Source organism: Trachypithecus francoisi, unplaced genomic scaffold, assembly GCF_009764315.1.
Source record: "Trachypithecus francoisi isolate TF-2019V2 unplaced genomic scaffold, Tfra_2.0 Lachesis_group4, whole genome shotgun sequence".
Taxonomy (NCBI): Eukaryota; Metazoa; Chordata; class Mammalia; order Primates; family Cercopithecidae; genus Trachypithecus; species Trachypithecus francoisi.
The window spans coordinates 38,089,937-38,116,390 of NW_022681469.1; the positions used below are offsets into that span (position 1 = coordinate 38,089,937).

Here is a 26,454-nt window from a genome sequence, read left to right on the forward strand (position 1 = left end):
CATCTCACAGTTATGTAGGCTTCCTTGGTGAAAAAAGATTGCTGTTTCTTCTAAATTTGAAACCACATTTTAATATGTGGAAGGAAAAAGGCTGTATTTCATTTTAAACTTACAATGAATAAATCACGTAAGACAAATGCAAGTCAGATTTTCTCCTGAAGGGAGCAAAAGCCTGTCTTCCTTCAGCAGACAAATCAGTTTTACCTAGTTGGCACATTTGAGGATATTTTATATTTAGAATTTGTCACAGCCTTTGAGACAGATCTCAAGGAATAAAGGATATTGTTAATAAAAATCTCAAAAATGATATACATTTAATAAGTTTCAAAATGTACTGATAAAAACTTACTTTTTTTCTATACCCAAAGTAAAAGTGTAAAAATCATTTAACTTCCCCACTGAGTACATATTCTGTAACAACTTAAGCATTAAAGCAATTAATTTTTGGAGACAATTACTGCCATTATTTTCACTGTTATTACTTTGCACTCACATACCACTTTGTAAAGGAGTTATTTTTATTACTAATGATTCTTTTCAGCTATTTGATGAGTGGCGTCTCTATTCTAATCCATTTCTCTCCCCCTGAATCTGCTGAATACTAGGTACTATGCCAGGCACTAAAGATTTGTTTCCCACGTAAATGAAGAATAAGCATAATCTCTTCTTTTAAGGATTTCAAAAAGATTTAGGCAAGTAGATTTTTCCTCTTGGTTTTTGTTCTTTTGTTTGCTGACTTTATGTGATTTTTTTTTCCTTCCAATATATTTTCCTGTCATCAGAAGATATTTAACATTACCACAGTGATGAAAAACTCAGTTAAGCCTTGTTGTTAAAGTCTTAGGGATAAAGATTTATAAAATTAAATTCAGTAACTCTCTAGGTGCCTGTACAGAAAAGAAAACATTTAGGAAGATTGCAGGGAGTTTTGCCTTAATTCATGGTTCATTACCCAAAGATCCATCTTAACAATCCTTTCTGCATGGAGGGTAGTGAAGAAAGGGAATACAGCTGTTCTGTCTTTGAACATCTTTATGGCTTAGCTGGCTCATCTATTAAAGAAATAATAGGAAACTACAAAATTAAGAGGGTGCTGCTCTCTATAGATGCTTAAAGTGCTTTGAAAGATTGCTTACACTAGACCTCTTTTCCCAGGCTTGGTTTTTACTCTAAACATCTGTTTATTTTATAAACTTGTGATCAGCAAGGCACAACAGAAATCTGAGTGGCATTACTGTGCTGGCCAATGGCAGAAAGAGGAAGAGCCTGCAGAGATTGATTTTTAAGAGCTTCTGTGAAGTCCACAGGCCATACACTTCCAGGATCCAGTTCAGAGAAACAACACTTGTGCTTTTCAAGTCCTCAACCGGACCCCATCCTCATCCCAGCATATACCTTCCCTTGATGGCTCCAGGGAGAAGCAGGCTCCCAACAGGACAGGTAAAGGGGAGGAGCTGAGAAGGGAAACACACATTCTATCCTCCAAAGTACTATTGAGGAACTTTTCGATCTTTCAAGCATCCTAAAGGAGGGAAGAAGGAATGAACTTACCTTACCTGATTTCACACTGAAATCCCTTAGTATTAGCTCACCTCCATTTTTCTGGGTATATAATTAACACTTGCCTACTGATTTTCTAGTATTAAATGCAATAATAATTAGCAAATTTATTCATTAGTGTTAGGTTTTACCTTTACATTGTCATTAGAATACATTATATATATATAGTAGGTATATCTACACATATATGTGTGTGTGTATGTATCTACCTATATAAAGCATTATTTTAGTTAATTATATTTGTATATATCTATGCATTCATTACCCTAGTTCAGAAGAGAAAATATGCTTGAATTAACAACGATGGAATATGTAAATCCATACTACTATCTTCTATTGTAGAACCTGCTCTTAAATCTTATTTTCCCCAAATGGCAGTTTTTAATAAGTTATTATTAATGAGGTAATTAAAAATGAGGATGATAGACAACGATTCATTGATAAACATTTTTGAGCATCTGCCATGCGCCAGGCACTCTGTGAGGCTCTGGAAATACAGACACATTTCTTGCCTTTGTGAGGCTTAGAGTCAACTGCTTATCATTTTGGCCAAATGAAGATGATCATCATTAAAGAATAGTTTTCTTTACATTTAGGATAATAATCCAAGCTCAGCCTTCAGAATTAATGAATGTACAAAATGACTTGACAAATCTTTTAATAGAACTAAGTTGGGAATGAAGGAATGAAATGAATGAGTGAATGAATTGCTTTTAAAAAAGACACAAAGTTGGCATAAAGAGTATTAGTGCAAAATAATAAAATTATTCTACATTAATGTACTTTAAAATCACATACAGTTAGAAGGCAGTCATTCTTTTACTAGAGCAAATGTATATTTGAAATAATATCTAACATCAATGTGGGCTGATTATTTTGCAGTTATATAAAAGTTTTTAAAGTAAGTCAGCTTTGGTCACAAGTTTATTCAATTACATGCTGGTTATTTATAATTTCTGTTTATATAAAAATCATACTTTAAAATGAACACCCTGATGCAATTTTAAAATTTAATTCAAGCAAAAGTAGGCTAAGTAATACATCAACTCTTTTTACAAACTCTCAGGAGAAGACTTTTATTCCCATTCTTTCTACAACTGACATAAATCTCCCGGGCCTAGCGAAGGGCCAGATGCTCAGTCAAAAAGCCTTTTACAAGGTCTGCTTCATAGCCTGCAGTTTTAGACATAAAATGAAGATCAGGAGAAGAACACTTCCCAAGGTTGAAAAACCATACTGTCACTTTATATCTTCTTCCAAAGACATTACTCATTTTTACCTTGGGAATATATGAGCGATCTCACCCAACGTTATCAAAGGCACTTCATAAATATTGACGACAAATGAGGCTAACTTCATCCCTGCAACTGTGTCATGTTTCCAAAATGAATAAGGGATATATGCATCTTTTAAAAAGGAATCTTGTACATAACAACATTCCTCTCTTCGCCACAGTTCTCCTCTGCCCTCTGTGCACATTTGTTGATCGTATTGATGTGAGAGGGAACTGCAGGCACGGGAGATGGAAGAATGGTCCCCTGAAGGCCATTGCAGTGGTGGTAGAGAGCTGGTGATTTAGAACTCACAAATCTGACCTGAAAAAAAGGCTATGGTATCCCAGACTTCCCTATTTCTATCAAAGTGGCCGTTATCTAGAAATTCAGATTATGACATCTGAATACTGCATTTACTGGAAAACAAATGATCATTTATATAATATTTATCTATATCATGTATATATCATTGCAAAGTAGAGTGGCTGGCTTACAGCAGTTAAGGATAAAGTAGACTCAGGCAATTTCTTCATGCAGTTAAAATTTTTTAAATGACCTTTGATTCAATTGAATCGAAGAGACACTTATAGGGAGCTGATTATATGTAAGGGATCATCTTCATATAATTTTATATCTGATGTCAAATATGGAATAGCAACACATCTAACATCTTCAAACATGGGATGGCTGATCAAACAAAGAATTAATTTAATTTATGTCTTGACTGGACAAAATAAGGCTTTTGACAACCTTTTCTGCCAGAAGTCACAAATCTCTTCAGCAATACATTTTCACAAAAACAGTCAGTCAACTACGGTCAGAAGTATAAAGAATCTTCAGACATCATAAAACGTTACAGATATTACAGTTGCCTCTCTGTTGGGTAACTCATTTTGTGATTTACAACGGATGAAGGGATGACTTGTGACATTTTGCTCTAAGAATCAAATTTAAATTTATGACATTTCTTGCAGTTAATCTATATGACCTGTTTTTTCAGACAGACATAGATTCATTTAACCAAAAGTTATAGTTAGAATATTTGTGAAAGGGGTTTACTCTTGAATTTATAGATACAAACTGAAGTGTTTTATAATTCATTTGAGAGCTTTTTAAGGGAAGACATTTTTAAATAAAATATTTCTTAAAATTGGATTTATTATACTCATCAAGTAAATGATATTATCTTAACAGCAACAAATAGAGTTGTTTTAAAATCAGATCAAACGATAAAGGAAGCAAATATTACATTTGCAATTTTTTTCCTTTTCACATCTTCCTCTGCTTTTAGGTTTGAACATCCTTGGGAAACATCTAACACTTAAATTTTTAAATATTTTATTCTATAGAAGGGTATTAAAAATAGTTTACAAAGCATCTATTTTCCATTATTCCTCAAATTTGCATTTCTTGATTTTTTTTACTCTCTACAAAGCTTTTTAACAGATAAAGTATCTCAGCAGAAGACCTAATTGGAAATAAATGAGCTCATAGTTATATCCGTTATTGCCTTCATACCTTCTTTAGCTGCCAGAATGTTCTATAAATGGCCACTGATAACTAGTTTAGTGGGCTTGCCTCATCACACAGTACATAAATCACTACTGATTTAACTAAGTTATTTGGGCTTTGAATTCAGGACTCAGTACAGACACACACACACACACACACACGCACACGCACACACACACAAAATTATGTTTTGTGGAATTTGAGAACAGTGTTTAATAACATGCTGGTATAGCGTGGGTAGTTTTTAAAGTGGGTTTTGGTTTTGTCCTTCACATTAGCAGTGTGAGATTTCTATGTATTTTTCACATCTAAAAATACCAGGAGAAAGCAGTATTTCTGAGGATGGTTAAGTAATTTAACAGATGAGTTATAATCTATTTAACTGAAATAACAAGTACATCAGTTGAAGGGTAAATGAATATCCTCTTGTTTTCTGAAACTTATCTGTATCATCAAACGTAACTTTGGACTAGTTAGGAAATAATCGCTTTCTCTGCATTGACCCAGGAAGCTGCACTACCTCCCTCTGAGAGGAGATAACAGTATTGTCCAGAATAATCAGGCAAGATCTTGAAAAGATAAATCCCAAGGAGAGGATGAAAATGACAAGAACTGCATGCTTTCCTGTGCTACAACCACAGCTTCCATCTGTCTCACAGAAAAGACAAAAACATGAATAAGAAAGGAAAGAGTGAATAAAGCATGAAAATCTAAAGAAAACCAGATCACAAGGAGATTTCTTTTTTCATGATTTATTTTCAGGAAATACATAAATAAAAAATTAGCCTGTTACTTGTACCAGGGTAGGGGGAGCGGCACTTACATAAAAAGAGGAAAAATACTTTAAAAATTATTTAAAATATCTAAGAGCTTCAGTTTCCTGTTAAGATGATTCACTAGCCCAGGTGAAATGGGATCCAAGCAAGAATTTGATAACAAAGAACAAATAACAAATACTTCTTTGAAAGGGATTCTAGAGCTATTGTGAACTGATCTGACCAGTGGTAGCCATGGTCAGGGATAGGTGGAGTTGGGGGAGGGGTGTTGTTGGAGGGTACTTGAGGCAACAGGCTGAAGGAAAATGTTTTCGTTTTCCTCCTAACTCTCCCCTGTCTTCCCCTAGGACAATCATTGGTTGCTCCTTCCTTGTTAAGGATGCTAAGCCCAGGCCTGGGATTCAGACTGCTGAATTTCTTGGGAGAGAGAATGAAAAAAATGTGTGGAGTTACTGGTCACATGTGGCATTCACTCCTCCCCCTACTGTCTGTCAACCCCCAGGCTTGATGATGTATAATGGAGGAAGGTGTGCTTCCTCCCAGTGCTTTTATGCCTGAGAGAGTCTAGGGGGTGAAATTCTGACCAGGGAAGTTACCTGGCTACAAAGGGAAGCGACCAAAAGTGGTTTCTTCATGTTTGGAACACATTCTCTCCCTTCTCCTTGGATTCACCTGAAAGGACTGACCTTCCCCAAACACTGTACTGGTTGGAATAAATAATGTCTGCAAGAGGACTTAAGCTTAAATGTCAATATAGGGAACGCACAAAAAAATACACCTACTTCAAAAGAAAGGCAACAAACTGAACAACATATATTATGCTGCCAAAACTGATAGATGAGGAATTTAAAATAAGCATGAGCAATATACTGAAAGAAATAATAGAAGATAGTAGCAAAATAAAATGTGAAAAAGAAATCATTAAAAAGAACAAAGAGGAATACAGTAAAAATATTAGAAGTAAATAAAAATATACTAGTTTTTAAGTGAAGGGGAATGAGCATTTAAGTTATACATGCAGCATTAAATAAATAGATGAAATACAAGAGACAACAGATGAGATAGCAGTAAAGCTACAGTGTAAGAAGGATTTTGATATAATTTGGATATTTGCCCCCTCCAAATCTCAAGTTGAAATATGATCCCCAATGTTGGAGGTGGGGCCTGCTGAGAGCTGTTTGGCTTGTGGGGGCAGATCACTCATGAAGGGCTTGGTGCCTTCCCGGTGGTGACTTCTCCTTCTATTAGTTCTCAGGAGAGCTTTGTTTAAGAGCCTGGCATCGCTCTTGCTCCCTCTCTCACCATGTGACACGATTTCTCCCACTTTGCCTTCCACCATAAGTGGAAGCTTCTTGAGGCCTCATCAGAAACCAAGCAGACGCTGGTTCCATGCTTGTACAGCCTTCAGAACCATGAACTAAATAAACATTTTTCTTTATAAATTTCCCAGCCTCAGGTGTTTCTTTATAGCAATGCAAAACAGACTGACACAGATTGTATAATTCAAAAGATAAGATTAAAGAACTGTCTTAGAAAACAGAAATGCTTCCAGAAAGCAGATAAGAAAAGCCAAATAATATAAATAGAACTGTAAGGATCAAATCTGGTCAACAGAAGAAGGAAGAATAAAAACAGTGAGCAAAAATATTTCAAGAAATCATGAAAACAGATTTTTAGAATTAAAGATTAAAGACATCAGACTCAAATTGAAAACACTCGAATAGTAAAAGAAACAAGTCCAGGAGGACATTGTAAACAGTGTGGGGAAGTGAGGATGGTAAGTGTCTTGATAAAGTTTTTTTTGTATTTGAGGGGAAAAAGACCAAAAAAAGGAACAAGTGATTATTTCAACCAAAACTAAAAATCTACATTGTGATAATGGGATTTGGGGAAGTGGTACAGAGACCAAAAGAGTCAATCTTGAGAAGGCAAGGTTGGGAAGCACATAGAAATATTGAAAAGTCTAAGAAATGAATAGGAAAACATAAACATGAGTGTATGGTTTAAATTAACAGTGACCACTGTATGTTATATATGTAAAGAATGCACAACTTTTAAACTTACAGAAGAATATTTAAGCTTTACAGTGAAAAAGCAAACAAAGTTTAAGAGGAAAAAATGAAAGCATACTAAATAAAAAAAAATAAGATGCCAGAAATAAATTCTAATAATTTGCTCATGCCTTCTTCTTGAGCTGGAAGATTTTCCAAAATTCAAAATTCAATTTATAAAGGTAAATTCTGAAAAAAATCAAGTTCAATCATTTTTTAATCTGTTGAAACTATGAGAGACCCGGTGCATTCTTTCAGTTTCTTTACATTTCCTCTTTTTGGTATGTGGAACAATAAAATACTGTAAAATCAAAATCTCTTTAAAATTTATTAAACATATTGTCATCACTAGATCTCATTTTCAGCCCAGTTGACCTGAGCTACCTTTTATAACTTACTAAACTTTTGGGGATTATTATTAAGTTCTTCCCTGAAATATTCCCTATTATCCTTTATGTCATAGCTTGCTATATTAGGCACACCTGAAAGCTTTATTTTTCCCTCAACAAATATTCCATATTGACTGGTGTAATGAACTAGCATTATGCTTCCTAAGGGTGAAGCAAAAAGCACAAAGGCAAAATTGTATTTCCATTTGTTGCTTTGACCATATTTTTCTTGAATAAGTGAAAAATTGAGAAAAACAGAGTATAGCTGCGAACTAGCTCTGTAATAAGTAGATCAAAGAATTGAACTATCACGATGAATTGAGAAAAAAGAATGTAGCCTTTGTGATTCCTAGTGAATTAAGCTGCTTCCAATTCATTTTTAAACCTGCACCTATTAAATGAAAATCTTTTCTTGCAGCAATAAAAAAGATGTGATCTTTGTTCGATGGGATTTGATAACCATAAAGGTGGGAAGATGGCAGCCCAACTCACTTTACTTTACTTCAGTGTGCTTGTGTGAAAGAATAGCTTCAACTGAGAGCTTACCTTGACAGTGAAGCGTTTTTTCTTTGGCGGATTCCAAACTGTGCCAGTTGAATGAATGAATGCACGCAAAGGGGTTAAGGATGTCACCAACACATACGCTTTAAGAATCGCAGATAGATCTTCGGCTCGAAAGATTGTTTCATGTGGAGCAAGGACTGTCGTTTCATTCCTAAAAAAATAAAACAACGTAGTTAGCGCTCCATAATGTAGGGTCGAGTATGTAATTTGCAAATTACCTTCAAGCTTTGTAAACTGCTTCTAGCCTTTGTAGGATGCCCACCTTCGGTGTGTGGATTTCCTTGAACAATTTCAATTGCTTATTAGCATCACCACCAGGTGGTGGAGAGGTACAGCTAGAATGAGTCAAATTGGTAATAGTTCCCCACTCTGCCAGATTTAATCAAAGTATTTTTAAAAAGTAGAAAAGGTGGCTAGGCACAGTGGTTTATGCCTATAACCCCAGCACTGTGGGAAGCCGAGATGGGTGGATCAGGAGTTCGAGACCAGCCTGGCCAACATAGTGAAACCCCATCTCTACTAAAAATACAAAAATTAGCCAGGCATGGTGGCGGGTGCCTGTAGTCCCAGCTACTTGAGAGGCTGATGCAGGAGAATCACTTGAACCTAGGAGGCAGAGGTTGCAGTGAGCCGAGATCGTACCACTGCACCTCACCTTGGGCAACAGAGTGAGACTTTGTCTCACAATAAGTAAATAAGTAAATAAATAAATAAACAAATAAATAAATAAATAAAATAAAAAGGTGGAAAGATAGTATGTAGAATAAAGTTGAATTTAAAAAATAAATATATAAATCAGTCACAGTACCCATGACCTCAGATGCACGATACCATTGCAACAAAAGTGATATAAATTACAGTTCGAGTGAAACTTCCTAAAACCTTCTACCTCTGCCTACCTTTGCTCTATTTTTTCTTCTCTAGAAAAATGTGTTGTTTTTACACAGTGAACAGGTCACCAAGAATATGTGAAAATACTTTGCCCACTAGTTCAATCTTACCTAATGTCCCTACTCCCAGATAATAAAGAGTTAACTTAAGGGATTAAATATTTAAAAAAAAAAAAAACAAACAAACAAAAAAAGAAAACACTTCAGGCTACAAAGGAAAACTAACACCAGTTTAATATTTGGTAATGAAACAAATATGCTTTCATCATAAATGATACCAAAATATATAATTATTTGCTTTTCTACATCATATTTCTAAATGTTAAATATCTAAGTTTGATCAATGAAAGGACTCTGCCCTTTATTTATATATATATATATATATATATATATACACACATATATATATATTTTTTTTGGAGACAAGGTCTTGCTGTCACTCAGACTGGAGTGAAGTGGTGCGATCACAGCTCACCGCAGCCTCCACTTCAAGGGCTCAATTGGTTCTCCTGCCTCAGCCTCCTGAGTAGCTGAGACGACAGGCGTGCACCACCACGCTTGGCTAATTTTTTTCTATTCTTTGTATAGATGGATTCTCGCTCTGTTGCTCAGGCTGGTCTTAAACTCCTGGGCTTAAGTAATCCTCCTGCCTTGACCTTCCAAAGCACTGGGATTCCAGGCATGAGCCACTGCACCTGACCTAGTTTTAACTTTAAAATTCTAGGTTGGCACAAGATGCATACAATTCTTCAATAAATACTATTAACTGTTTAAATATTACTTAATAATTATAAAATTAGATGAGGCAAACTTATTTGTGTCTTGGATAATTAAAACCTCTTAATTTTTCACTATAATTTATCTACATTATAAAATCCTTTCCCTGGAGGAAACTTGGATAACTTGATATACAGCAGATACTTTCTTAGGTGCTAAGAGCCATTAAAAAAATAATAGCAGAAAAAATGCATCCAGCCATATTCACAGTCTAAGGCAAAGTCATTTGAGTATAAAATGGAAGCTAAAATTTTATAGTTTTGCATTGTCAAGGTTTTAAATTCAATTTCCTTTAATGTAACTTACTAGATAAGAGTCCAATTTACCCAAATGTTTATTCTCTGGCAGGACAGGTTTGAATTAATCTAGGAGAAAGTCAATGATGGCATTCTTTATCTAAAAAGGAGAGCTGAAAATGTATGTAAGAGAAACTAATAATTCACACTTGTGAACTCCCCATATCTGTTCTGTGCTTTTCTCTTGTTAGCTGTCTCCTAAAATGCATGCTGGTTATAACAATTCAAACTGATTAGCTTACAGCTGATCATGTCTCCAGTCCTCTGGTTTCCACATACGTGGCTTCACTGTTTTTAAAAGGTGGCTCGAAGTACTCAGCTTTAATTGTGTTCCCTGATCCAGACACACAGAGGGACTCACTGGAAGTTGCAATTCTGAAAAGATTCAACAGAGCAGAAGACAGTCATTTTATTGTTTCTTTTTGGAACTGCTTTGAAAATAGAGTATGCTGTGTTAAACTGCAGGGTACATGAGAAATATGCAACCATTTTTCTCCCCATTCTGAATCAAACTTGGCTCCACTAAGTATGAATGCATATTTAGAGAGGCCTTTGTTTGCCATATGTTCTCTTACTACAGAGGAGGAAAACAATTGTAATAATTAATTTCATTTTCTTGCTTAGAAGGGGAGGTAGGTGTAATGTCTCTAATTGTCCAACATCAAGCTGACCTATCCTACAAAGTTAAGGGATGCATTCCCAATGAGGGGTTGGTGGCTGGAAGAGCAGACTTTTGTCTGTGATGAGAATATTACATAGAAAACTTGAGCTGATTCCGACAATACAATGCTGATATACTAAAGTTTCTTATGCTTCGTGACCTTGGGAATCTCAACAACAGGGCTTTATTGTCTAATAAAATATTAATTATTGCATTTTAAGGTATATAAAAATAAAGAACAATAATAATGGTTTACTTAAGAACACACATATTGACATGCTTAAAAATAAAGGTATTGCATATACATGATTACAAAAATCAAATATTACAGAAAGCAACCAAATGAGCAGAAAAAGCATCCTCCAATCCACTTCTATCTAGAACCTCTTCCCACCAAAAACCAATGCTTACGTATTAACTTTTAAAATCTGAATAAGCACATTGGGTCAGATGCATATATTTCTTCAATACAAAAGTTGATGTACAATACATCAACAAAATATCAAATACAAAGTATCAATGTATCTACATGAACCTATATATGTAGGTATTTCTGTTTGTTTTTTAAATTATCCCAAAGAGGTGTTATAATAATATATGTCTGATTATTTATACCTACTAACCCATCCTGGCATCCTTTCCATATCAGCATATTCAGAGTTATTTCATACATACCTCTTAAGAGCTTAGGGTGCGTCATTAAATAAATATACATTTGATTTAGCCATTTTCTATTATTGTGTATTTATATTATTTTTGTAATGTTTTTCTTTTGCTATTTCAAAAGCACTGCAATGAATACTCTTATACATCTATTTTGGTGTACTTTTACAAATTTGTCTAGTGGCAGATTTGTATTGGTATGCGCAATTGCCAGGTCAATGGCAAAGGCACTGCAAATTTGTTAGACATGGCCAGATTGCCTCCCAAAATGGTTGCTCCAATTTCCACACTCTCCAACAGTATTTGGAAGTTGTTTTCCTAATCCCAGGTCACAGTGCTTTATTTTTTAATTACATAATTTATCTAGCTCTCAAAATAGAACAAATTACTTTAAATTATTTTTCCCCTTTGTGCACATTTCATCAATACTAACATAGTCTAATTTAAAACACTTCACACTCTTAAGTAAAAGTCAGCAGAAGTCAAGCCGTTCAATGTATTCCCATATCTCATTATTTAGCACAGTGTGATCTTGCTCCAAAAAGGATAACTTATTTGTAAGTTTTCCCTTTTAATGAAGTTCTAATACATCATAATAAAGGAAATATTCAAATGGCTTTGGTTTTGGAGATGATAAATGAACAGCCATTAAGTTAATTTCTTGAGAATCACAACTTTTAAAAAGTTGAAATGTTTATGTAAGCCTTTAAATTTGCAGTAAGAAAATACGTGTTCTTAATTAAAATTTTACTAAATAGAGTTATGTTTTCAGAGTATATTACTAGGACAAGTTTTGTGTCTCTAAAGATCTGATTTGGAGGCTTCTTTTGTAAAGTATGAGAAAAGTATAATTTACTCTGATTTCCCTTTTACTTTGCTGCCAAAAAGCACAGAATTGATTTCAAACCCAAGCACAGTTGACATTAAAGAAGCTAGACATATTACGTTTTTTGCCAAGATAGTATCTCAATGGTTTTGAGGAAGTTGTCAAAAAACATGTCAAAAGAATAAACAATTTTATGTCACTTTTTTCTGGTTTAGCTCAAGTGGAGCCATACATGACACTGAAGGCATCCAATACAGGAATTGCCAAGACTATGTCATATTTCCACATGAATCTCTGAAACTCTGATCGGATAATGGAAATGAATACTAAGCAAAATAACTTTACCTTTATTTTTATATTTATACATATATCAATACATTCTAGGCTTCCTATTATATTATTCCAGGCTTGGATGTTACTTTTTATTATTCTAATAGAAAAAAATACTCTGTAATTAGCTGTCCCCTCTAAAATTATTCTCATTTAACTTGATTATAGCCACAACTCAGATATAAACTTCATTCATATCTTTAAAAGCTGCAAATGCATTTTGTGAAATTTTGTAAATAATCATGTAAACATTTCGGTGTCCTAGGCTATCATTTAACAGATAAAGGTATGCTTGGAGCAGTATGTCTTGTATCTTTCATCTGGCACAGCCTTCAAGGGCTCTCTCAACAGTCCAGTCTAATCCATTTATTACTCCATTCCCCTTCTCCATGGCCCAACCAACACACTCAAAGAGCCGAGAAATCTCCTACAAACAATGCTCAAAAGACCTTCTGCTTTTGGAAAGGATTTGGGTGATGAGGCTGTATGACACAGTCTTCTAAATAGCTTAGTTCATTAACATACACTTGTTAAAAATGTTAAAGCAACCTAATATGGAATACCTTAGCATGACTCTTTAGGGCTTTCTTGCCCCATAATATGCAGACTGAATGGAAAATAGATTAAAATGTGAAATATCATATGGTGAATAGTGCTGTACTTTTATTTATTGGCTACTCTTAGCTTATTTTAGAGAGCCCTGAAGCCTGTAACTGTATGATCAGCAAAGTTTACCCAGAACGAAAGTGAACAATTTGTTAGGGATGCATGACACCTGCTTTTCAATACCTTTTAATATCTGGTTGGGGAAAAAGTATTATGAAAATGATGATTAAACCAGAAACAGGAGACCTGGGCTTTCATTTTGGTTCTTGCCAACCAACAATTAATAGACTTGTGACATTGTTAGGAAGCCTTCTAAAATCCAGCACATAAATCCCATGAGTCTTCTGAACTTCCCACATCACTGAACACTATAGTGACTAAAATAAGCACTACAGTAAGTGCTCAGGAAATATTTGAAATACTTGTTCTAACAATGAACTTGTTTTGGGGGGTTAAGTCAATCTATGGCTTAACAAAATCATATTCCAATGAATTAAAAACAGTTTATTTGATTATTTCTTTCCCTTCTATGTGGCATATGAGTATATACACCATAGTCAAATATTAAACACTGAAAAAACACTTATACTGACAAAGATTAGCTTACCAAATTTATATTGCATTTGATTTAATGTTTTGCCTTACAGCTAATAATTAATAGGGAAGTAATAATAAAAGTATAATTATATTTCACAGATATTTGAATATTGTCTTGCATTTTCATATTAGAAAACTAGCTTTAGCTAGCATTTTCTTATTTCAAAATTTTCAATAAAGATAAAGGCCTTACTTAATAATTAGCAATTAGTTTTGAGATTAGAAGTGTAAATAAGTACCATTTATGAGTGCATTAATCATTCCTCCTGCCTGAGGGCATTGATAAGTCTTAGAACTTAGCCTACAGGTATAAAAGCTCTGCAAATATAACCTCAGAACTTTCACATGTAGTAAATAGAAACTGATACAATGCACAAACTGAAGTGATAGCCAGGAAATCACTCTGTCAGTCAGGGCCCCAGAAGACAGCAGAGTCAAAGGAGTAACTGAAGAGACTATTAACCACGAGACAATGAAAGAAGGACTGCTAACAAACACATGGGTATAGTTCAGGAAAATCAACAAGGGGTAGAGGAGCTCCCCAGGGCCGACAAAATGGGAAGCTTTTACCACTCTTAGCCCAGGAAGGAGAAGTTTCCAGAACCAGGCAAAAGCATTGTTATAGGAAAGGCCATTAAGAAAGACTGTGGCTACAGGTAGAAGAACACAGCCACTTTCAAGCCAGGGTCCAGAGGGAAAGGAGCCGGGCAACAAATACTCCCAAATTATTTCCTCCTATCCTCAATCTCTTGCTAGATGCCAGGGGACAAGGATGCCCTGTGGATGCAGTCTGTGGAGTACAGCTCCCTGGAGAAGGGTGTAGAGTGAATCTGAGGGGCAAATAGAGAATATTCAGCAGAAACTCTACACAGTACTTGGTAAATACAAGTTTTGGCTTTAGTCTTCTCAGTAGCCACATGTCCTGGAGAAACAAACAACTGTGTGCGTGTGTATGTGTGTGTGTGTCTGTCTGTGTGTGTGTGTAAAAAGAAAACAGGAGCAATATTAGCTTTGATTTCAAATAAGAGCATTCAGATATGGCAGCAAGGGATAGCATAGGTTGAGCCACATAAAATTGCCTTTAGTTAGGTAAAAAAAAAAAATTGTTGAATGTTGATCAAATATCAGCAATTTCGTAATATTCAACCTAATTTTCTTTTCCTTCATCATGATGCCTACAGTGGGGAAGAAAGAGTGACTAAACATACTACTGTGAAAAACAGTTACAGTGGCTAGAATGTCAGTGGGTAGAAATGGCAAAAGGGGGACCTTGAAATCATTCAGTGACTGTTTAGCTTATGCTTTGAAAACAAGAGAAGCCTAGTCTAAGTTGTGCCAGTTGCTAGAAGAGAACAAAAATCTTCAGCTCTGAATCTGTTTTCTCTTTGCATGATGCTGAAAAAGTCTAGCAGCAAGTAGACTAAAAGAATAAGTAGATGGTGTCTAAGTTCCTTTGCAATCTTCAATCTCTGTGATTCTAGAGACAAAGTTATGATTTAAGTATGTGCTATAAATGGCCTAATGGAGAAGATAAGTGGCCAGGGTCTCAGCACCAGAGCTGAGATGCAGTCCCTCTGTGAATTTGTAATGTTCTGGTAATTGTGAGTGCTCCACAGGGTCAACCAGCTCCAGTTTCATTTGAGTGAGACACACTAAGTCTTGTGGGAAGAGGCTGTAGCTGAAGAAGCTCCTATCCCCTAACTACTATTTGAGGAGCATCAACCACCCTTTCACCTCTTATGCAGTGTATAAAATGGTGAGAAAACATATCCCAAGGTAGAGTCGAGGTTACAAGCTTGATCACTCATTGGAAGTTAGAAGGTAAGGGTTATTTTGAGTGCATCTAAGGGTATTCTCAGTTCACTAGACTATAAGCTCCATGACAGCAGAGATTCTAATTTTTTTTCTCCACTGAATGACTAGTGCCAAGCACACCAAGCACATCCTGGCAGTTAATTTAGGATCTCAGATACATCTATACTTAACATGTGAACTCTAATTTCTTCTTACCCAAGTAACCAGATGTATTTGCAGAAATGAAAAGAGTAAACAAGCCAACTGCCGAGCCAGTTCACTGGATTTGTACAATGCAAACTTATTGTTCAGACCTAGGAAATGTGTATAACGTGGGTGGGGATTGGTTTTCTCTCACTACCACAATGTAGTGTTAGATTGGCACAATACTATATACACAAGAGTAGGTTGTAACAATGGCACCAAGAATGCCAGGAAGGGACCCACAGCTCAGAGATTAACTATCTAAGACCAAGAGGCCTAATATCGGCAAAGCCCCCTGGAACCCACATTGAGCACGGGAAAGCACAGGAGAGAATGTCACCAGCATACAGTCAAAACGAAGGCTGCTCCTTACAGGGACACTGAGAAAGTGAAGGATTTGGGGGCCTAGGGTTCATTTGTTTTACCAAATTGCCCGAAACTGGGCCCAAGAAGACATGGGGGAAACCAATAAAGATGCACATTCTAATTTGTCCAGCACATTTTAAATAGTTGCTAATATTTTTCCAAAAATATTTTACAAATAATATTATAAATAACATTTATTTTTAAAAATACTAATTCCTGTCTATTAATAGATGCTTATATAGGTGCAATCATGAGTTAATTTCTTTACTTTTCTAAATTTAGTCTCTTTATCTGGAAAATTAGAATAATAAGAATAGTAATAATAATAACTTACCTCATGTGGATGCTGACAGAATTAAATATGAAGTTCCCTTAAAGTGCTTTGCACAGCATTTGACTTATATGCTCAAAAAGTGTTACACAGTTACTACTATTAAATCGTAGTTTAATATAGATTTTTTAATAATCTAGAAATCTTGTTTCTAACTTCAGAAATTTCAAAGAGTAGCTACAATGTTATTCCCTTTGAGTTTAACACTAAGAGGTTCCCACCACTACTCACTATCAGATAAAAGTGAATCCATTAAATCCTCTTACAGCATTCTTAAACATCTGGTATTTGACATTACTCTCTTAAAAACAAGACCAAAATAAAACACAGTATCTTTACTTATACATGGCCTGTAAAGACACACTGTGTTTTTAGTGATCCTCCTCAAATTTAGCATTGCAGTATCCCAGGAAAGCAATTAATTTCTTGTTCTGTTTCACTTCTTTAAAGGAACTCTGTATTAGGTTACTATGGATGGAGTAAACCTAGGACTGAGTCAGTTACTTCAGTATGTTTTTTTCAGTTACTGCAGTATTTAAGTCTGTTCTTTGTTCGGAGACATACTTCTTTTAAAGCAACCAACACAAATTAAAACAGAAATAGCTTGTAGTCAACAGATTTATGACACCTAGACAAAACTCCGCAAACTATTTCAGACCTACACTTCAGCTTAAATAGTAAAATCTGCGGATCTGTATACTCTGAACAATTCTATGTTTTGCCTTTTTTTTTTTTTTTTTTCTTTAGATAGAGTCTTGCTCTGTCACTCAGGCTAGAGTGCCAGCGGCAGGATCTCAGCTCACTAAAACCTCTGCCTTCTGGGTTCAAGCGATTCTTGGGTCTCAGCCTCTCGAGTAGCTGGGATTATAGGCAAGTGTCACCAGGCCTGCTTAATTTTTGTATTTTTAATAGAGATGGGGTTTCACCATGTTGGCCAGGCTGGTCTTGAACTCCTGACCTCGGGAGATCTGCCCTCCTTGGCCTCCCAAAGTGCTGGAATTATAGCCATGAACCACCGCACCTGGCCTAAACACATCGATTCTTTAATAATTTTTTACTTTCATTTTACGCAAATAGCATTGACCGGAGTATCTCTGAGAAAATGGATATACCAAACACATAAAGGTATTATTAATACAGAATTCTAGCCTTAACCTAGGCAACTCATAATTCATTTATCAACATCTGACATTATTGTATTACTACTTGTGTGACTTTGATAACAATATTTTATTCTCTACGGTTTCAGAATATCTTTCATATGATGTTATATCAGTGTACATCAAACCACAAATATGAATAGCATGGTATTTCTATACAGTACTCTTGGCAGAAAACTAGTAACTTTCACTTTGTTATAGGAAATGAAGTGTAGTCCGTGTCCCAGTGGAAGTGGAGACACAAATTGACCCATAAAAATGACCAGACCAATGACACAGCAATGTGCTCTAAATGGGTAGTCATTGTATAAAATTTCCACCAACTAACCAATCAATCAAATGCTTAGGGAGCACTCAGTAAATGCAAGCCATGAATGCTCTTCTTTCTAGTCTTTCTCAGTGGAAGTGTCAAAGTCATATAATTCTACAGAAATAATTTTCCCCATGGACCACTCTATCTTTTGACCGTGACCACATAAGAACCTTGAGTTCTGCTCATTCTTCTCAGTTATAAAAGCTGTGTCTAGACTACTACTTCAATTTTCTTGCCCTATGATTTTGCTGCAATGACCAAACAGCATGAAAGATTGTTTTATTACTTTATGGCAGCTTAATTTTCCTTTGATGGTTTTCTGCATGAATTTTCCAGGGGAAATGACATTTTTTTAAAAAAGAAAAATGCTTGACTACTGCAGCAAGACCAAAGGTGGATAATTTAGTATAAATTAATGAGCATCATTAATAACAACTTAAAATACAACCTCCAAAAATATTAATACATAGAGTGAAACAAATATGGTAATAGATGGCAGCCTAAACCCACCCACTGTGAAAAGTAGTTTATCACTTTATTAATTGTAAATCTTTTTCTTAGGAATATTTTCTGGAGTAGCTATCAGATATTATTGAAATAATTTAAGTCAGAATAATAACTTACTAGAATGCTATAACAGTGATTCCAAATTTTATATAATATATATATATTCATATATATATATATGAAAGTCAATTCCAATTTAAATGTAACACACAAACACTAGGGGTCATGGCTCCTATTTAAACGAAACCATGTGTTAATATATCTTTTGTTTAATGGCAACTTCACAGGCAAATTTAATCTTCAATTTTTACCTGGTATTTTTAGTATAATAAAATGTACACAATATTCCTGTTAATTTACCTCTATTTCTATGTTATTTTAAAGTAAACATATTATATGTGAACCAAGAACATATTTAAAATATCAAGATTTTTGTAATATCTAACTGCCAAAGGGAGGTAAGAATATAGACCATGGAGAGATAAGAGCCAATGGCCACAATGAAATCTAATGAGGGTTACAGCTCCAAATGCCAGAAATAGGTTAAGAACATGGAAATATGTCAGAAGAGATGTTCCGTTAGGATTACTAAACCATTTTGCCTTAAGGTTGTTTCCCTCAAGTTGCTCAGTGATATGATTAGAATCTGAGGTGTTCAGGTTTGGCTGAGTGACATATAACACAAGAGTTCACTCCTCATAGATGAGGACCCAAGGGCCTGAGTCAGAAGCCAGGCAGAACCTGAGAAGAGTTTCTGAAATGGTGTCCCAATTATCAGCCTTAGCTAGTTATCCCCATCATTAGCCATGTACATCGGACTATCTTATGTCTTGTATATGACTAAAGAATTATCCAATTAATTGAGCCAAGAGGGGACGGGCCTTCCTATCTGAAGTGCTAAATAACTGCTGGTCTTTAAAGATGTTAATGAGATGACTAAACTTTCAATTTTTTTTTTTTTTTTTTTTTTTTGCCTATTTTTGTCTAGATTTTAACCTTTGAATTTAACCTGTTTCTTTTCCAGGTAAAATTTAAGCCAGGACATTACATTCAAATGACAACTTTTTTTTTTTTTTTTTTTTAGATGGAGTCTCGCACAGTCACCCAGGCTGGAGTGCAGTGGTGCTATCTCAGCTCACTTCAATTTCCACCTCCCAGGTTCATACGATTTTCCTGCCTCAGCCTCCCAAGTAACTGGAATTACAGGTGCACACCATCACATCCAGCTAATTTTTTGTATTTTTAGTAGAGACCGGGTTTCACTATGTTGGTCAGACTGGTCTTGAACTCTTGACCTCATGATCTGCCCGCCTCGGCCTCCCAAAGTACTGGAATTACAGGTGTGAGACACCACATCTAGCCTCCAATGACTATTTCTATAAGAATATTCTTCCAAGTTTTCTGTAATCATCTCTTATCATTTGTGCTGGCAAGATGCTTTTACCATATATATGAATATACATACATACGAACTATTTTTCACAAATTTAACATATACTAACCCAGGCTTAGGGTTTTGACATCATCACCTTGTCTCAGTTAACACCACTTGTTTGCATCACTCTGTATAGCAATCCTAGACTTGAACTTCCTGTTTTAAATTGCTATATAAATGCCTAAGAATAGGTGGATGATGGATAAGAAGTCATTTATATCTTGCTATTTCTTACCAAATACATTAAGTATCTTAGAAAAAATAATTTTGTAGCACTCAATAATGTCACAGTCATTTTCAATAAATTAGGGAAGTGTAGTCCTAGCTTTAAAAATCCCGTGAGCTCGGGCCAGGCATGGTGGCTCGTGCCTGTAATCCCAGCACTTTAGGAGGCTGAGGCAGGTGGATCACGAGGTCAGGAGTTCAAGATCAGGCTGACCAAGATGGTGAAACCCCATCTTTACTAAAAATAAAAAAAATTAGCCGGGCATGGTGGCAGGTGTCTGTAATCCCAGCTACTCAGGAGGCTGAGGCAAAGAATTGCTTGAACCCGGGAGGCGGAGGTTGCAGTAAGCCCAGATCACGCCACTGCATTCCAGCCTGGGCAGCTGAGCAAGACTCCGTCAAAAAACAAACAAAACACACACACACACACAAAGAAAGAAAGAAAGAAAGAAAAATGCTTGAGCTTGAACTCTTTGCCATATTTTGACAGTACAGACCCAACCAGTAAAAGCTGAATAAAAGCTTGACTTGTGAATAGTAGAGAGAATTCAAGATAGATTTAAGTTAAAATGGGAAATTATCAGATAACAGTAAAAAAAAAGTCACAATACAGATACCCCTCTTCCTTCCCTTTGTAAGAAAGAAGGATACAGGCTAATTTGGGAACCAAGTCTTTATTATGTTGTTTGAAGTAATGGGAAATAATAAACTGATTTATTAATCTATATCAGTTTGTTGGAGAGAGAAGAGTGGACAAAAAGACCAGTGAAGAGAGATATTGGGCGGGAGAGTGTTTTAGTGAGCTAGAGGGAGTTGCTTAGAAGGAGAAGAGGGTTATAAAAACTGAATTTGGCAAAAAATTTATTGTGTATTGAGGATGCTAATTCTCCCTTTGCTGCCTTTTTCTTTGCACTCTCCCTTCCCCACCAAAAAAAAAAAAAAACTATATTAAAAATTCCAACTCCTATTCACGACTTGGGGAATCAGATCTGTTGTTTATTGGATGAAGAGGGGATTGAGTGTTTTAATTTGTTTATTTACTTGCTTAATACAACATAATGCTCAGCTTTCTCTCTAAGGGTTCGTATCTACCTAGGTCCCCTGCTATGCCTGGCTCAAGCCCTCATGGCTGGGGTTAGGTTCCCTTGCCCGAGTTTGCTTCTGGGGCCAGCCAGTGAAGAGTGCTGGTCATTGGTAGCAAAGCAAAATCAGATTTAGAGTAAAAGTGCATGAAGTTTCTATTAGGAGAGAGGGTAAACTCAAGAGTGTTCATTCAATTTCATGGATCTGGAGTGAAAAGTGGTAAAAGTTCATGGCCACCATTATCCATCAAATGATTTTCAATTCAGGTTTTCAGCACTGGGCTTCAAAACCACTCACCTCGTTTCCAACTTGCAGTGACTGCCACTTTCTTGGAGAATGCTGCCCTTTCCTCAGCATTTTCTTCTATCCCCTGAATCTGTCTGTTCCAACCCAAATCACTTAAGAAATTTGTAGTATCTACTAGTCCCAGGAGTCTGAGTTGACATTTGGGCACATGTTTCTGACTAGATATTTTCAAAATCAACATAAGACTCAAATTTTTTTGTTTTCTTTACAGTTTGTATTCTTTCCCTCATGAGCCATATTCTACATAATTGAGGGCTTTTTATCGACAAATGGCTTAAAATGTTATTTCAATGGCTTTGAAACAACAAAATACCCTATTAAAATCTGTCCATTAGGTAAGGTTTCCCTTAATTAAAAACTGAGTACACCTGGCACATTTCTCATTTTGCTCTTGGCACAACAAATGTGTAGATTTACCAATAAATCACGTAATTGGAAAAATTTAGATATCATTTTGTGGGTGATATCTTTGCTTTTTATAGCCTACTACAAATACAGTTGAAAGTTCTTTCCCTTAAATGACACAAAACTGTTCTAAAATTGGCTGTTGGGCTGACCTACACGGGACTGAGGGAAGGAATCTAGAAACAGAAACATTACAAAATACTGAACTGAAGAAGACAGATTAAGCATAACCTTTCTACTCAATCATGTCATCTTCCTCCCTTTCTTCTCAATTCTGTATTTAGATTCAAAGTAAACCTTCCTGCTTCTGCAATATTTGGATCACAAGGGCATAAATAGTTATGGCTTTATATGTGAACGTTAAATACAGCTCTGTATCCACACTGTTCAGGAGAAATAGTTCAGGTTCAGCTGGGACATTATTAAAACCCAGGGGTACTAAACACACCACAACAACCCCCAAAATAGGAAATGGTAGAAAATGCATCTATTTTTTGTTGCTGTTCTTTTAAACCCTATCAATGAGAGATGACAAGATGCTATTTGGTTATTGTTTATTAGTGTAGTGCAGTTTTAGTGTGAAACTAATCCATGTTCAATGAGGAGTCCACTATGTCTGGCCTGGACTGGCAGAACTGTGAGTGAGACTTAATAGTAAGGAATCTCTCCTAAAGAAAAAAGAGGTAGATGGCAAGAGAAGAACAAGGATATCAGGATGATGAAAGAGAAAGGCACCTTTTTGTATGCTGTTCTTATATTCCATAGGCTCCACTTCCACTCCGGGTTTTAGGTCAAAAGCTAAAACAATACTAAAACATTTTTTTCAAGTTATCTGTGAGAGGTTGAGACTATAATATTACACTAGAAAAAACAATAAGATAAAGAAGGATTTTGCCTACTGAAGTGAAAAAATCCAATTTATTTTTGACTTTTTCAGGCTTTGGAAAACCAAAGGGATGACAGGCCCTGGGCAGGACAGTGACTAGTACAGCAGGATGTGCACCAGCAGTTTCAGTTTCAGCAGCAGCAGGAGAAGAAGCAGGTACAGCATGAATCTCAGTGTACCTGACCCTGGACATGGCACCTCAGCACAGACACAGGCAGCTGCAGCAGCAGGACCGATGCCACATGGAGCCCAGGGACAGAGTGCCTTTGGTAGGCACGAGCAGTGGTGTACATCAGCAGCAGATGGCCATGGGGGACTCCAGCAGAAGTGGAGTAAACAGTGAATAGTTGTAATAAGTATGAGAGGATTGTACTTATGAATACATAGGAAATGCTCTCTGAGACAAAGGGAGCATTTGGGGCCATCACAATGATGAGCAATGCTACTGAAATTTAATGGATAAAGGCCACAAATAGATTTGTGCCTTGTGCAAGATAGATCTGGTATTTTTTTGGAATGCACTGGTAAGATATAAAGTCTAACATTTGTTCAAATGGTTAGGTATTCATTCTCATACCAAAACAGCTGCTAGTATGCTGAGTATCACCCTGTGCAACAACACATTGTACCCTGTCCCACATCACTTTTGAATGTCTCAGTGGATACTGATGTGGATGAAAAGCCAGTTGGTAATTATTTGAACCTAGAGCTTGATGTGGTTTTGCACATAAACTCAGTTTTACTCATTTTAATCAGTTTTATTATACACTGAATTTTGCAGAAATGAAATTCCATGGCCAAGCAAGTGAACACTAAGCTTTGCTTTATTTGTGACTTTCTCCAGAGTTGTTTCCATTTTGGAAAGGCACATCACCAATGGCAATGTGACCTATGGAATCTTAGTTTCCCTCTATGATACAACCACAGCAATTTGAATTTGTAGCTGTCACATTCAGGGTGATTCTAAAGATGAGTGGAAGCATCTGACTATTTCATTACACCCTATGGTGTCATCATGCATAAATATTTACATACTGAAATACATGTTGTTATATTATAAATTACTTTCACCTTAATTTTCCTTTATAATAGAGTTGGGGTATTATACTGGTTTGTTAAAATTATGTGAATAGGCAAGTTATAGATATTTCATTCTGATCAACCAAGTGTCAATGAATATCTATTTTCAAAAGAGAATTTGGAGTCTGATAGAAATGAGAGAATTGCTTTATGATGACTCAGTAGTGGTTAGTGACAGGATGTTAAGGGGAAGGAGCCTGAAAATAGCAAATGTAGGTAGAGGCAAAGAAATATTTTTGTAATGATTTTAGAATCCAAGTTCTATCTCCAGGTTAGCGAGTCTTAAAAACATAAGTCTCACCAAACTAGATTAAAGTTGTAGCTACTAATTATAACTAACAATATATCTAGTATTATAAATAACAATATAATATAATAACAATATAACTAGTAATATATCTAATTATAATTAGATACTTATCAAAAAAATCATAATACTCAACATTTATGGGGTGCTCACTCTGTGCATTGTTCCAAGTACTTGAAACATATTAACTCATTCTGTCCTCTTAACAACCCTAGGAGACAGAGTCATGATCATCCCTACATTGTAGACACAAAGCTGAAGCACAGAATACGGCCCCATACCATCTTGAAAGTGCTCAATCTCATCTGATTTCAGAAGTTAAGCAGGGTCGGGCCTGGTTAGTACTTAGATAGAAGAAAAGCAAAGCACAGAGAAGGTACAACTTGCCCAAGGACACTGGGATATCAAGTGGTCAGGACAGGATTTACACATACGCAGCCTGGCTCCATCTGTACCTCCCGCTATCCTCCAGCACCTGTGCAATCAGGTCAAAGCAATTACTCATTCTGAAAACTATTTTCAACAACCATTAATTCCACAGAAATCACATATTTCCCATAAAATATAATTTGGCTCTACTTGCATTCATTAATTAACATTCCCAGATTGCTGCTATACAAACCAGTTTGGCAGCACAATCAGTGAATTCTAAAGACATCATAAACCCTCCCAAGAAGACCAGAAGAACAGCTTCAAAAAGCTAGGACAACTAATTCTTGGCCCTTCCAAGTGCCCCATGCAGGAGGGGGCCACTATTATTCTGGAGGCCCAGACCTAATGCTGGTGGCTACACCCACATCTGACTCATCACGAATCCCAGTCTTAAGACTGCACTGTGAGGTCTGCATTGGTAAATTTTCTCTGCTGCCTAGAAAGGCTGTAGATGGTTTGAGGAGCTGAGTCTGGAGTAGGCACATGAGAAAAGAGGTAACAGAAAAGGGTAAGGAGGACCCTCAAGGAGGAGAGTGCCAGTGAGAGCTGAGGACTGGAACTTCTGACTCTCCCAGGGCTGGTCATTCCCATCTGCTGCTGAATGCCCTACACAAACACTAAGACAAAGCAAGACAAAGACAGACAATCTTCTGCCTTCAGCACATTCACTTAACTTCTGCTTATGCACAAATATTATTATAAATAAGAAATTTAAGGGATCATTTTAGTTGATGAAAGAATAATAAAGAATAATAGAATAGGTAAATTCAGCTTCTCATTAGGCCTAGCTGTAACAATTTTCTTTAAATAGCTCCTTTCTTATTTTCTTATTTATAAGACAGACTTAAAATACAGTATAGTGGTTCAAGTTTATCATAAAGTTATAGCATAATACTTTAGATATGGATATGCTGCTTTATAGCTGTGTAGCCCAGAGGTTCTTGGAGCCTTCATTTACTCATCTAAAAAAGGCATGAACATATCTGTCTTATAGATGGTTATCCTATAGATGGTTTAAAGAAGGAAATGTATAAAGTGCCTGACATAGTGTCTGACATATAAGTTAAAATTTTAATGTCATTTCCTACTATTGTTTTAGGCTAATCTATCTATAAAATAATCCTGCAGCATAACATCATAAAGCTCACCATAATTAACTAGAAAACAAACTAAAAACAAGTACTAATTATGTTTTCTCATTATACTCAACCCCTAAGTTGTACTTACTTGCCTATTTCTTTCTAAATCAGAATACCTCAAAAAAGCACATTCTATATTATTGTGACAGCTTTATGTTGAGGTAGAAAACAGAAAACCTAATTAAATTGCTTTCCACAAATCAATCCATGGATATCCAGAGTAATACAGACATAATCTCTTATATATTACTTTCATAGATTCATAATATTCTTTTATAAAGCATTTTCATAACTCTATAAGAAAAGAATGGTCAGTTTAATTATTTCCATTTTACAAGTCTAGAAAAGCGGCTCAAATGGGCTAAGGACTTTTCTCAAAGTTACATGACTATGTTTAGCAGCTAGGTAGAATTGGAATTCGGTGGCTGCAGGCCTGGGCCAGGGGATTCCTGATTTCTGCCATCATTGTAAATTCCTTCCTTCAGGGTTAAAATTCTTATCAGAACATACATACATACATTCTCATAGATGCCCAGAAATAGATGAGGCAAAATGGGCCATGAAAAGGCCCTCTCAGCTAATGTGAATGAATTAACTGCTATAGAGGGTTGAAAGAAGGAAGTGTATAAAGTGCCTGACACAGTGTTTGACAAACAATAAGTTCAACAAATTAATGTTCTCTCTTGTTATTATTTTAGGGTAACTTATC

The 26,454-nt window shown here is 35.8% G+C and overlaps 1 protein-coding gene across 3 annotated transcripts in view; it reads right to left on the bottom strand.

Annotated features, from left to right (window-relative positions):
- Positions 1–26,454, bottom strand: part of CPED1 (cadherin like and PC-esterase domain containing 1) — a 313,276-nt gene that overhangs the window by 195,351 nt on the left and 91,471 nt on the right. For all 3 annotated transcript variants that reach the window (XM_033193921.1, XM_033193920.1, XM_033193919.1), the window contains exons 6-7: positions 10,332–10,464; positions 8,109–8,277 (exon numbers count right to left, since the gene is read on the bottom strand). In XM_033193921.1, the coding sequence (XP_033049812.1) occupies positions 8,109–8,277; positions 10,332–10,464 (302 nt within the window). The remainder of the gene's footprint in view (positions 1–8,108; positions 8,278–10,331; positions 10,465–26,454) is intronic.